Source organism: Trachurus trachurus (assembly GCF_905171665.1).
Source record: "Trachurus trachurus genome assembly, chromosome: 19".
In the NCBI taxonomy this organism is placed as follows: Eukaryota; Metazoa; Chordata; class Actinopteri; order Carangiformes; family Carangidae; genus Trachurus; species Trachurus trachurus.
In genome coordinates this window covers 4,707,857-4,721,676 of record NC_139913.1, presented here as the reverse complement: position 1 = coordinate 4,721,676, position 13,820 = coordinate 4,707,857, and the positions used below count along the sequence as shown (strand labels likewise).

The 13,820-nt window shown below is 41.4% G+C and overlaps 2 protein-coding genes across 2 annotated transcripts; one reads left to right on the top strand and one right to left on the bottom strand.

Annotated features, from left to right (window-relative positions):
• Window positions 1–2,024: 2,024 nt before the first annotated feature.
• mrm1 (mitochondrial rRNA methyltransferase 1 homolog) lies at window positions 2,025–4,421 on the bottom strand (the record flags this gene model as incomplete). The annotated part of the gene is made up of 2 exons (XM_083994833.1): window positions 3,690–4,421; window positions 2,025–2,817 (listed from the first exon to the last, which is right to left on the bottom strand). The coding sequence occupies exons 1-2, from the start codon at window positions 4,205–4,207 to the stop codon at window positions 2,025–2,027; spliced, it is 1,311 nt and encodes a 436-aa protein (XP_083850959.1). The 5' UTR covers window positions 4,208–4,421.
• Window positions 4,422–5,230: 809 nt separating this feature from the next.
• On the top strand, window positions 5,231–11,648 carry chmp2a (charged multivesicular body protein 2A). The gene is made up of 6 exons (XM_083994610.1): window positions 5,231–5,378; window positions 6,683–6,850; window positions 7,889–8,068; window positions 9,315–9,445; window positions 9,670–9,731; window positions 10,727–11,648. The coding sequence occupies exons 2-6, from the start codon at window positions 6,683–6,685 to the stop codon at window positions 10,846–10,848; spliced, it is 663 nt and encodes a 220-aa protein (XP_083850736.1). The 5' UTR covers window positions 5,231–5,378; the 3' UTR covers window positions 10,849–11,648.
• Window positions 11,649–13,820: the final 2,172 nt, after the last annotated feature.

The following is a 13,820-nucleotide window of genomic DNA, read 5'->3' as shown; positions in this document are numbered from 1 at the left end:
ATGTAAATATTAACTATGCTGCTATATATTGTTGGCAATGTATTGACAGGGATATGTTTTATTTTTATCTCAGAAGGGGTGGAAAGGAGCACTGTTTTATACTTTTATTCCTTGCAGGGCTTTGTTTTAACAAAGGTTTATGATTTTGATTCTCACAGCAAGATTTTTCTAAATTGATAAATCATTTATGTTGTTTTTACAGTAAAATTACGCTGCTACTATCTTCTAAAATGTAAATACTTGATACTATTCCAGTTTTTTCTTCTGAGGCTTTGGACAGTTGGTCAGAAATTATGGACCAACCTGAGTGTTAACTTGGCTTCAAGTATATCAAGTAGTTTTTCACATTCAGGTAATCATTGTCAGATGTTTGGACAAGTAAAGCAGTTTATCCTATGATGGAATAATATGGCCAATGTTTTCTATGTGTTAAATGATAATCCCAAGAAAAAAAAGAACTAGATTTCTTTTAAATGCATGATACAGCGGGAATAAGCTTCACCCTGACAACATGCCACCTAAGACAAACAATCAAACACTGAAGAAAAAAACATGACAAATACATGCAAGATGAATATTACGTATTATTTTTATTCAAAATAAAAGTCCAGTGATAAACATTTTACTCTGTTATTGATACCATTATCCTGACAGGGCAGCAGCTACAACATCAGAACCATTGGTTCTTGGGAAACACCTTAACTTTTAAAAACAGGTTGCAAATACGTTGTTTATGTCTCTCTCTCTTTTTTTTTTTTAAGGCTCAGAAACTTCCTAAAATAACTTGGTGCTGTAGTTCCTAACAAAGGGGTTTGTGTGTGTTGAAGTGACTCAAAATAAACTATATTGTGTTTTCGTGCTGATGAAGAAACAAGAGTCACTCACTGATTTGTTTTTAATGGATATAGTTTCTCAGTAACAATGGAACTCAACACAGTCATTGTTATCAATTTATTGTTGTCATTATAAATGTTTTAACAATGAGAAAAATATAGATCATTATCAGATTTGTATTTGGTCGGAGTACAGGCAGATACAATACAGACACAATCCCACTGGGGCAGAGCCGGCCCAAGGCATAAGCGAACTAAGCACCTGCTTGGGGCCCCATGACTATTGGGGGGGGGCCCCAAAAGGCAGGTAACTTTAAAAAAAATTGTCAATCCATAGAGAAACACTGCGTAATTACAAAAAACTTTAATTATTGTTGCATTTCAAATTGTTGTTGCACTTTTCTGTTGCAGTAGCCTATATTTAAAGCAGAAGTAAGCGATCCGGTCGTTTTGGCTAACTTCTTGTCAGCCGATGGAGTTAGCAGTCCCCGCCCTCGTCCCTACGTCACCACATTCACGCGCATCCCTTGACTGCACACACAGAGAGGACTGCCCCTTTATGCCGTTCTCTCTCCTCATTGGATAAAGGTTGTAGGATACAAGGAAAGTTTTCTCCTCGGCTTAGAGCAGAGCAGAGTGAGTGACAGACCCGTGTTTCAGACCAAACACTCTATAGAAGTGATTGCTGTCGGAAGATAGAACTATTTAAGACTTATATTAACACAAATATTCCGCTTACTTCTGCTTTAAAACCAAAAATTTAAAAAAGCAGATGATGTGTTTACAGTAAATGCATTGTCTGTTGATTTTTTTTTTTTTTTACTTTTAGTCGACCTAGTGACATTCAGTATCCCATTACTATATCAATTTGAAGATTAAATGTAATCAAATTCAGCACTTTCAGCTGAATTTGGTGCCATTTCAGAATAAATTTAAGCCATTTCAGATGGGTAAAAACCTGCCAGGTTATGATGATGATTATTATGACAGAGTAAAGAATGAAATAGTATTATTGGTAGTAATAGAGGGCACCAAGATAAAGATTTTGCTTAGGGCCCCATGGAGGCTTGGGCCGGCCCTGCATTGGGGATTAGTACTATTGCATGACTTCTGCAGCAGGACAACTCTTCACAGACAAGAAGGACAAGGTGTCCTGCTGCTGCAGATGGAGTCAACCAGAAAGGTTTGTTCTCACTTGACTCTTTTTTTAATATATCTTCTAGCACCTGCACTAGCCTCTGCACTAGAGATCTGAGCGCTCGACCGAGTCCTGGACGACAGCAGCGAGTGCAGCAGGATGGCGGCGGCCACGGAGACGTTCAGGGACTCGATGCCGGGGAACAAGTCTCTGCCGGCCGGGATAGTGAGCAGGGTCTGGCACGAGGAGAGCAGCTCCCTGGACAAGCCGCCTCCCTCGCCTCCCATCAGCAGCAACGTGGGCTTCGTCATGTGAAAGTCTGAGCACTGAGTGACCGGAGGAAGAGGAGGAAGAGAAGGAGGAAGAAGAGGGTGAGACTCGTCCACTGCTCCCACTGTGCCGACCACCTGCCAGCCCCGGGCCGCCTTAAGCCTCAACATGTCCTCCAGGTTTTCATACCCGTACACCCCGAGCACCTCCATGGCGCCCGAGCTGGCCTTGCTGACCACGGGAGTAAGCGGACAGGAGTCCCGCAGGCTGCTGGCCACTCGGTCCACGCCCAGGAAGTAGGCAGAACGCAGGATGGCGCCCAGATTCATCGGGTCCTGAATCCCCTCCAGGACGAGCCACAGTGGTGGTGGTGAGGTTGAGTCCTTCTCCTTCTCCTTCTCGCTGCCCGGTCCAGCAGCATCTCCGTCCTCGGTGAGAAACCCCAGAGGACTGGCCTGCAGACACACACCCTGATGCACTCGCCCTGCACACATGGAGTCCAGATCCCTCTTGCTGACCCGTTGCACCTGGACTTCTCTGCGACGGGCCTCCTCGCACACCTTCAACACAGACGCCCTGTTAACCAGAACAAAGAGATCAGATCTTATAAGGCTATAACCCCAGGTCTTAAAGGGATAGTTGTTCAACATTTTGGCAAATTGGCCCATTGCCATAATCCCTATAGTCATAGCAGTAGGTTCGTTACGTTTAATTGTCGGTGCAAGCTGTTTTTAGAACAGCGGAGCAGAGCCGTGAGCTGCTCAGAGCTACGCTACGGAGGCTAATGGGATTTCTTGGTTTCCCTCATCAAACTCATCAAATACACAATCCAACAACTCCAAAACGCTCTAGTGGACAAGTTGTGACCTGCACATTCACCACGCTATGAGATAATAACAGAATGTTACCAGACAGAGTTGTTTTAGAGGTAAATTCATGCAAAACCGCTGATGCGCGTTGCCTTCAGGGACAGTTTTTCATCAAGCAGTCTCTGCATTTCCCTCTAAAACAACTCTGTCTGGTAACGTTGTGTTATTATCTCATAGCGTGGTGAATGTGCAGGTCACAACTTGTCCACCAGAGCGTTTTGGAGTTGTTGGATTGTGTATTTGATGAGTTTGAGAAAGAAATCCCATGAGCCTCCGTAGCGTAGCTCTGAGCAGCTCAAGGCTCTGCTCCGCCGTTCTAAAAATAGCTTGCACCGACAATTAAAGGTAACAAACCTACTGCTATAACTATAGGGATTATGGCAATGGGCCAATTTGCCAAAATGTTGAACTATCTCTTTAATACCTTACATTGGCTCCCAGTCAGCTACAGAATAGATTTTAAAGTTCTGCTCCTGGTCTACAAATCACTGAATGGTCCAGAATACATGAATGACTGTGTTTTTTATGCTGTTTTATGCTGGTTTATGCTGTTGTTTAATAATAATAAAGATGTCTTGCCTTGCCCTGTGAGAGGCCTCGCCGTCTTTTACAAACAGTTTCTGGGCCTTCCTTCTGCCCTGAGTCAGAGCCAGGAGACAGGGAGCGACGCCAAACACAATCTCATGGTTCTTCTCTGCTCTGGAGTCAAACACCATCGACCTCTGCGTCCTCCTCTCCCTCTCCCCTGCTGCAGGAGGGGAAACATCCTCCACACGCAGCTTCCTGAGTTCAGACGAGACTCTCCTGTCTCCCTTCTTCCACTGGTTTGGCCTCTGCAGCGCTGGGATCCTCTCATTGTTGTCCTGCTTCTGCTGCTGCTGCTGCCATCCATCAGACACAGCAGCTGGTGTCGGTTTGAGTCTGTGTTTGTGTTTCTTCACCACAGGTTTGATGCCAGCGCCTCCTCCTCTGACCTCTGGGTGCAGGAGAGCAGCACTGACGTGGTAGTGGTGGGGGTCAAACTGAGACTTCAGCCTCCGGCCCCAGAGAAGCAGCAACTTGTGCTGATGATGCGAGGAGGAGGAAGACCCCCACATTTTTTAAAAAGCAGATGGAGAAAAAGTCCAGATAACACTGAGAGAGGTGGAGGTGAAGTTCAACCACCTGGAAGATCCATTAATCCACAGATACAGACAGAGTCCTCAGGTTTCACTGGTGATGAGTGTCTCTCACTGGGTCTTTGTTCAAACCCCCGGCTGCTGCACCTGTGTCCCTCCAGAGCTGTAGTAGCTACAGTATGTTTGTGGTTTGTGTGCCCTTCTGTGAAATACGCACATGTGCAAATCCATCCGCGTCAAGGTGACGACATTGTGACCGGATGGCGAGAGCACAAGCATACAAAATAAAAGCCCGAATGAATGTGAATAGGCCTTTTACAGTGGAGGAAAAACAAAATCATGGGCTAAAAAACAGTGAGCACTGTATGTTCACGCAACAATAATAAAATCTAATGCTGCAATCTTATCATATAGTTAGATATTTTTACTTATAAGATAAGATAAGAATGACTTTATTAATACCCAAAGGGAAATTCATTTGTCTGGCAGCTCATCTACCATTTGCAGACATTATACATGTTACAGATATTATTATAATATATGTATATGCCTATTATGTTAATATGAATACAAATTACTTTATTAGTCCCCAAAGGGAGATCCCAAACAGGGATATTCTTGACTAACAGTAGCAAAAGATGTTTAATTGCACTCTGCACAACAAATAAAAGAAAAGAAAAGAAAAGAAAAAGGGAAGATGAATAAATAAATAAACACTGATGGTGCAAAGTATCAGGATTTTGGGGACGAGTAGGTTACATAAAAAATAGAATAATAGATTAGATGTGCAGCACAAAAGGAACAAGAAAATTAAATCCTCTTAAAACTTTTACAAAGTCTTTTCAAGGATAAAAAAAAATAGTACAACTTTAAAGTTGACCTACTTTATATAAATTAATCTCAAATTTTATTTTGAAAGTTTGTACTTCCTGTCTTCGTCGTGAACTTTACGCTAGTGACGCAGCGGAAAAAATCCCGAACGTCTACGTACATGTGGTGCGCGTTGACGTCATTTCCCGGAAGTGAAACTATCGCAACACGGAAGAGAAGGAAAGAAAACAAATAATCGTTCAAATTTGTGTCGGATCGGAGTCGGAGAAGACGCCCAGAAACACGTCTCATCTGCGGGATTAAAGTCTGCGGGTTCACGGTGAGAAGCGGAGGAATGAGTGGAGGATGTGTGTGTTTCCCGGCGGGATTGAGTCCGTCCGTGGTGGAGGAGGGGGGTAAATGAGGAGGAGGCAGGAGCAGATTTACAGCAGCAGAGCAGATAAAACACGGAGGAAGGAGAGAACAGGCCTCTAGACACAGAAATAACTGCTGAGTAATTTATTCCAGGAACTCAGGTGTCTTCAGGTGTGACCGGCCTGACTCTCTCTTTCTTCAGTGTCACTATTCACTTATATAGACATTAAAGTTCAGATAGGCTAGTTCACAACTACAGTGTTACATTTAATGGAAAAATCTTCAACTATTTTGAGAAGTTATTAATAGTTTTTGGGCGTCTTGGAAGCCATGTGAGGAATTCTTCACACTGTCAGCTCGTTCAGATGTTCCTTGTTTTGTTATTGCGTCACAAAATCCAGAAAACACTGATAACGCAATCTTTTATAATTAGTCATAGACCACGAGGAAAAAGAAAGTCCTGAAATTATCTGAACCAACCAAAAGGTCAAGATTCATTGGGTTTTTTTTTTAGTTAACGGTCATATGTGAAAAAGGAAAAGCACTCAATCTTGGTATTTCTCATTTTTTGGGACCAGAAAGTGACATAAATTGATGATTCTTTAGTTGAATAACTAGTAATATCATTAAGTAATCACCACACTGCTGTTATACACAATAGTAAAGTACATAGCTTTCATTTTTGAGCCATTGGTCAGACAAAACAGGGAATTAAAAGACTCCATCTTGGACTGTGGGAACTTTTGATAAGAACATTTCTTTCTTCTGTTTATCTCTAATAAGACAATTCCGAAATTCTTCACACTCTCAGCTCCCTCAGATGTGAGGATTTGCTTCCTTGTTTTGTTATTGCGTCACAATATAATCCAGAAAATACTGAAACCAAGTGTTTTATAATTCGTCACAGACCCCCAAAAAGAAAAAAAAAGTCTTGAACCAATAGGTCAAGATTAATTGATATTCAGTAACTTAACCGTCATATATGATGAAGGAAAAACACAGAATCTTCACATTTTAGAAGCAACGACAATAAATATTTTGGGATCAGAAAGTGACAGAAGAAACTGATAACTCTTTAGTTGATTAACTATTAAAACATTAGGAACAGAATAACTTACCACTCATGATAATATAAAATATTGAAAAGCGGCAAATCCTCACTTTTCCTGAACTGTTTGGCAATATTTCTTGATCAAGTACTTAAGATTTGTTTCATCATTATCTGTTGATCAACTATTATTAAAAATCAAATCTCTGCTTTTGAACCAGATGGAGTTCCTGTTCGGGAGGAAAAAGACTCCAGAGGAGATGCTGCGGCAGAACCAGAGGGCGCTCAACCGAGCCATGAGAGACCTGGACCGGGAGCGGATGAAACTGGAGCAGCAGGAGAAGAAGATCATCGCCGACATCAAGAAAATGGCCAAACAGGGACAGATGGTGAGACTAAAAGAAGAAGAAGAAGAATCTGAACAGGCTGTGGGAAACTGCACTTTTTCAATGTCAAATATGTTTTATAGAGTCAAGTCATAGATCTATTGCAGTGTTACATCAGTGACCGTTTTTATACTATAAAAGGGTTAAAAATGACTTTCACAATAAAAAGAAATGACCATGGAATGAGCATTACCCAATGTGAAAGAAAGAAAGAAAGAAAGAAAGAAAGAAAGAAAGAAAGAAAGAAAGAAAGAAAAAATTTGTACACAAATTGGACATTAAAGCAGAAGTAAGTGATATATTTGTGTTAATATAAGTCTTAAATAGTTATATCTTCCGACAGCAATCACTTACATAGAGTGTTTGGTCTGAAACACGGATCTGTCAGTCACTCTGCTCTGCTCTGAGCCGAGGAGAAAACTTTTCTCGTATCCTACAATTTTTATCCAATGAGGAGAGAGAACGGCATGCAGGGCTGTGTGTGCAGCCAAGGGATGCGCCTGAATGTGGTGACGTAGGGATGAGGACTGTTATGGTGCGTTCAAGGCAGCCCGTAACTCGTGTTTTTCCGACCTGTGAAGTCGTACCAGTTCGATCTGGTGCGAGTTCACGGGTCGGAAGTTACGAGTGGCCGTTATAGTGACTTTCACAGGTAAAACAGGTCGGAAAAACACGAGTGGGTTGCCTGGAACGCTACAAAGTCGTAAGTTGTGACTTGAAGCTGTAATTTACGGTTTCAAAAGCCTGCCTGGAACGCAGCATTAGCCAAAACGACCGGATCGCTTACTTCTGCTTTAAACAAGAATTTTCAAAGTAAGATGAAAAAAATGAGGGAGAAAATATCTAAATCAAACAGTAGAAACAGCTCAGATGATGTCGTCCATGATTAGAGGCTTTTCCTTTCCTTCATTTCTACCTTTATTCTTATCTTCACTTGACTTCCTCTGTCTCCCAACCTCCTGTCGCTCATTTAAGAAAACTCTGATTAAGAAAAAGAAGAGAGATTAATCGTCTGTGTGTGTTTTACTTTGATCTCGGCAGGACGCCGTAAAGATCATGGCCAAGGACCTGGTCCGCACGCGGCGCTACGTGAAGAAGTTCATCATGATGAAGGCGAACATCCAGGCCGTCAGTCTGAAAATCCAGACGCTCAAGTCCAACAACAGCATGGCGCAGGCCATGAAGGGCGTCACCAAGGCGATGGCCACCATGAACAGACAGGTCGGTCCCGTGAACAGCGAGCTGTCCTTTCTCCATGGTGATGATTGTTATATCTCAAAGGAATTTTAAATCGATAGCAACGGGACTTGGTTATTTGTCTAGGAAGACATTTCACCTTCATCCAAGAGGCTTCATCAGTTCATGCTCACATCGGACCAGGCTGAGACTGGTCCAACTATCTGTTTGAGTGACTGGAAAGTTGGTTTCGACTTCGTTAGTGCCCTATTGTGTTATAACGACAGTCGTTGGAGTCACTTGACACTTGTGAACAGTTGTTTTAATTGTTGAATCTCCTGGGAAGGGATGAAAGGGCAGTAGGGATGTCACGATTATAGATTTTCTTGGTGCGATTATTGTCAAAAAATAATCATGGTGTTACGTTTATCACGACTATTATGCATCAATACATTTCACAACACTATGAATGTGTAAAATCAAATATAGTCAAAATATAATTACATTACTAATCTCTTAATATAGGACCAGCTATTAATCCACTGGGGGAAGTGTTTGAAATATTTAAGTCATTAATTGTCATCTATACTAAATGTTTAAGTTAATTCTATTCATTTCTTTACAATTGAAATGACACGCTAACATTTAACTTCCTACCAATTCAGTGTTACTTTAGATAAATGGACCAGTATCTGTGCATTTTCCTTTACTTCGGCGCACATCTGCAGATATGTTTCCAACATAATCTTTTTCAGAAAGTGACGGTATTTAGGAATCTTTACGATCAATTAATTGTGGCGTTTAATACCACGATTAATTGTGAAAACAAGTAATCGTGACATCCCTAAAGGGCAGCATTGTAAATTGGAGATAGGTGGTGTGTGAGACCTCCTCCCCTGTTGAGGGATGGTTTCTCTACTTTTACATAGATGGCTTCTTTTACTCCTCTTTCAAACCATCTGTCCTCTCTGTCTAGGATGTGAACATTGCTGTCCTCAAAGGAGTGGGCTTTCTCCTTGAGATGTAAATGGACAGCAGAGTCCAAACCTGAGGAGTTAGCTCTCCTGTCTGTGTTGGACCATGCGTTTATGCAGTGGTTGTTTTGTTTCTCCAATGTAGAGGTCTTTGCAAAGACCTCTAAAGCCCACTGTTTGGGTGAAACATCTTCCTAGACAAATAACCAAGTCCAGTTGCTTTCGATTTAATTTAAAACTCCTTTGAGATACTATGACCTGGACAAATGAGAACATGCACAGGATGATTTGATTGTTATATATTTCTCTATTTGTAGCTGAAGCTGCCTCAGATCCAGAAGATCATGATGGAGTTTGAACGCCAGAGCGAGATCATGGACATGAAGGAGGACATGATGAACGACGCCATCGACGACGCCATGGGAGACGAGGACGACGAGGAGGAGAGGTGAGGAACAAAAACACAAGTTTCATCTAAGGTTTAAAGTGTTTGTTCCACATTTCCGTCCAACAATAGCTTATAGAACTGAAGAGGAGAACGCCCACGGCCTCTAAGCCCTGAAACGACCTCCTTTTCTGGTTTAACAGGTTTTTTTTTAAAGGTTAACACAACCAACAACATGATGTTCAATGTTTTTTTTACTCACTCTGATACGTTTGTGTTTCCTGCAGCGACGCCATTGTGTCCCAAGTGCTGGACGAGCTCGGTCTGAACCTGACGGACGAACTGTCGCGTAAGAAAAAACACACCAAACAAACAGACAACTCTTCTGTCACATTTAATACAAACATTAAATCCAGTCAGAATATAATTCACCACCAACTGAACTGAGAAGCGACATGTGTTTGTATCAATGCTCTTAACAAACCTGTGGTGGGAACAGGATTCACGATGGAAACTCCAACCAGAACTAGAGCAGCAGTAATTAGTTGATTAATTGATGAAGGAAATTAATCAGGAAACCAGTTCTGTAGTTTTTATTCTAAAGAAAAATATGATTGTAGCTTCTAAAATGTGAAGATTTTAACTTTTTCTTTGTTGTTAACGACACTAAACTGAACACGTTGAAGTTTTGGGCGTTTGAAGACACTTAGTTCAACATTTTGGCAACGGAGGCTCATGGGATTTCTTGGTTTCCCTCATCAAACTCATCAAATACACAATCCAACAACTCCACAACGCTCTGGTGGACAAGTTGTGACCTGCACATTCACCACACTATGAGATAATAACAGAACGTTACCACACAGAGTTGTTTTAGAGGGAAATACAGAGACTGCTTGATGAAAAACTGTCCCTGAAGGCAACGTGCATCAGCGGTTTTGCATGAGTTTCCCTCTAAAACAACTAACGTTCTGTTATTATCTCATAGCGTGGTGAATGTGCAGGTCACAACTTGTCCACCAGAGCGCTTTTTTTGGAGTTGTTGGGTTGTGTATTTGATGAGTTTGATGAGGGAAACCAAGAAATCCCATGAGCCTCCGTAGCGTAGCTCTGAGCAGCTCGCCGCTCTGCTCCGCCGTTCTAAAAACAGCTTGCACCGACAATTAAAGGTAACAAACCTACTGCTATGACTATAGGGATTATGGCAATGGGCCAATTTGACAAAATGTTGAACTATCCCTCAACCCTTTCCTGCTCCTATCAACTGGTTAATTAGGAAAACACTCCTCTCCCCTGTGCTCATCATGTCTCTGTGTTATGCCCCCCTCCCCTTCCCTCCCTCAGATCTCCCCAGCCCCGGAGGAAACCTGTCGGTGGCGGCGGGGAAGAAGGCCGAGCCCCAGGCGGCGCTGGCGGACGCGGACGCCGACCTGGAGGAGCGTCTGAACAACCTGCGGAGAGACTGAGCAGCAGCAGAAAACCTGCTTCAGTGTCAATTACAGATACGACATTTATACTCCTGAATCTCTGTGTCTGGATTCTGTTGACGGTGCCGTTGGAGCACGACGCCGGCCGGCTGAGCGCTCAGGCGGCCGGCGTTCCTAAGGGTGTACGGCCTTCTGTTTGAGGTGTTTTTTTATTTTATTTTATGCCTGTATCATCATGTATTTTATCCAAAAAAAAAAAAAGCAAACAAACTGGGTCATTATTATTCATAGATCTAGAAAACTCATGTCTCATTTAGGGAACTTTATTTCACGCTGTGTGTAAATACTAACTCCTGCAGGGCATGACGTTTTCACTATTTGAATTAACACTAATTACAAAATGTGTAAAACCCAAAACGTTGGTGGATGTTTTCTATGGGCGACATATTATATCTATATATACAAATTCAGCACTTTTTGTACATCAGGCTGGTTTGGTGTTCTTTGTATTATTATTACAATCATCATCATTTAAATAAAACACACACTTTTATCCCCTTTTTGATTATTTTTAGTTGCAGCAGTTGACGGATGATGTCAGACGTTTATTATCTCCACATCTTCTCTGACGGTTTATTGTACAAAAATATATAAAAAGGTAAAAAGGACAAAGAAGCACTCCAGAGCTCCTCTGTATCAGTGGTGTGTTTGAGGTCTGCAGGATTTTTTTCTTTCTTTCACCAAAACGTTAATAAGGAGTCGGTGGTGTTTATTTTTTTTTGAAGTGTCCTGTTTTTTTGTTGTTTTTTTGGCTTTTTCTTTATTCAATAAACTTTTTTTTCCAGATTTAATCAACTGGTTTGTTTTATTAAAGAATCGTGAAGTCGGCATTTTTAAACAAATGTTAACTATCAAAGCATATAAAAAGTCGATTTTGATTCCCTGGTTCGATGCAATAGACAATTTAGATTCAACACATTTATATTTAAGTGCAGAAATTTTACTAAGGTACACTTATTTCTACCCCATCCCATAAATTTTTGTTTTTTTTGGCTGCAAAATATGAAAAAACACATTGTATTTAAAATATAACAGATATTGCGATTGCTTTTACAGTTAATTTTCACTAAAATTGATGATTTTATGTTTGTCATGTCCCTTTCAGTGTTGGGAACGTTACTTTTTTAAAAGTAATTAGTTATAGTTACTAATTACTTCTCCCAAAAAGTAACTGAGTTAGTAACTCCACTACTTCACTATAATAGTAACTAGTTACCAGGGAAAGTAACTATTGCGTTACTTTTTCTTTCTTTTTTTTAAGTTTAAATATGTCGAAGAATTTGGATTTTTTTCTCTCTTATTTTTAAATTGTATTTTATTGTTTTCATATATTTCACTGATCGCAATTATGGAATGCGAGTGTGTGTTTTATTGAAAGCGAGGCTGGTGTGCCTATGAAAATAGGTTACAGTGGGTTTTTTAAGTGCTGTGGCTACAAGCAAATCTCATATTGTCTCTGTACAAAGACAACAAAGACCTTTTTAAATGTGAAAACAGCGGAGACCTATTCAAGATTTGCGTTTAATAACAGGCGAAACATCGAAATTAATTTATTCATGGCCACATTAAGTGAAATTATTGACTTTACCGATTATCCATCTGATTATCTGTCCTGCTGCGAGCGCACAACAGGGTATCTGCGGATCCTTAAAAAGTCTTAAATTCATGTATCTAAAATTAAGGCCTTAAAAAGTATTACATTTATTAGAAAATTCTAAGATGGTCTTAAATATATAATACACAGCATCATAAAATATGTATGCACTTAAACTTTTATATGAAATAACAGGGTATGCGCGCGGGGTCTTAAAAAGTCTAAAATGTGAAAATCTAAATTTTAGGTCTTAAAATGTCTTAAATTTGTTGAATTATTGTGTTCAAGTCTTAAATAATTTTAGACAGGTCTTACATTTTCTTATGCCCACCATGGGCGAGCATTTCACTCGCATTTGCCCCTAAAAAAAACAAACATGTGTGAACCGGAAAAATCACAAAAAGAAAGAGCACACGATTGGTCAAAAACTACAAATCCCACAATTATCTGGCCTCAACAATAACAGTAGTTAGTGTAAGTAAGGGAGAGTGGAGCTGTAGGTGAAAAGAGGAAACAACGCCACGTCTGGTCCTGTTCTATGTTGTTCGTTCACACCGTCACCGTTTATTCGTTACGTCCGCGGTGTAAAAGGCCGTGACGCAAAGACGCGATTAGGCGCGAGACGCGGTAGACGCGACTTTTTTTTTTTTTGCGACGCTACACCCGATTCTTTTATGGCGACGGGACCTTCGCGTCTTCGTCCTTTTCATCGTGTTTGGTGGGAAGACCCGCAAGGGGCTTCCCACCAAACACGAGGAACGCTTTTTTTTCGCTCGAGTTTATACGCGCGACCAAACGCGAGATACGCGAGAAATGCGATTTATCGCTCGTTTTGACTTTGTGTAAATTCGCGTCTTCACGAGCCCGCCCATTTTCACTACAACAACAACATTTCTGCTCTCACCAACCATGGTTGAGGTCACAACGCTGCTGTAGCTGCTCTGGAAGAGTTCCAGCTGATGAGCTACAGAGACTTTAGAGTCAAAGAGGAGCAGTGCGTCGCTGTGTCGGACTGTTTGGATTTAATGAAGAAGCTGCACAGAGTCAGGTGAGCAGAAGCTCAGGACAAACACTTCGCTCCGGGACATAATGTAGCTACACCTCACATGTTCCTGTCTTTTACCTCAGGGAGATTAAAGTAGTGTCTGTTTCCACTTTCCCTCCGATCTCGGCAGCTTCCCTCTGCTAGTCTGTGTGTGTGAGGCTAAACTGCGTGCGTGTGTGGTTTGTGTACAAACTGAACACTGCCTCTGATTGGCTTAGCATGAAACCTTACTCTGCCTCAACCAATCATCATCACTTATGCGGTTGTCTCGTCCCTCCCTCCTCCCCCCTCCCCTCACCAAAGGAGAGGAGG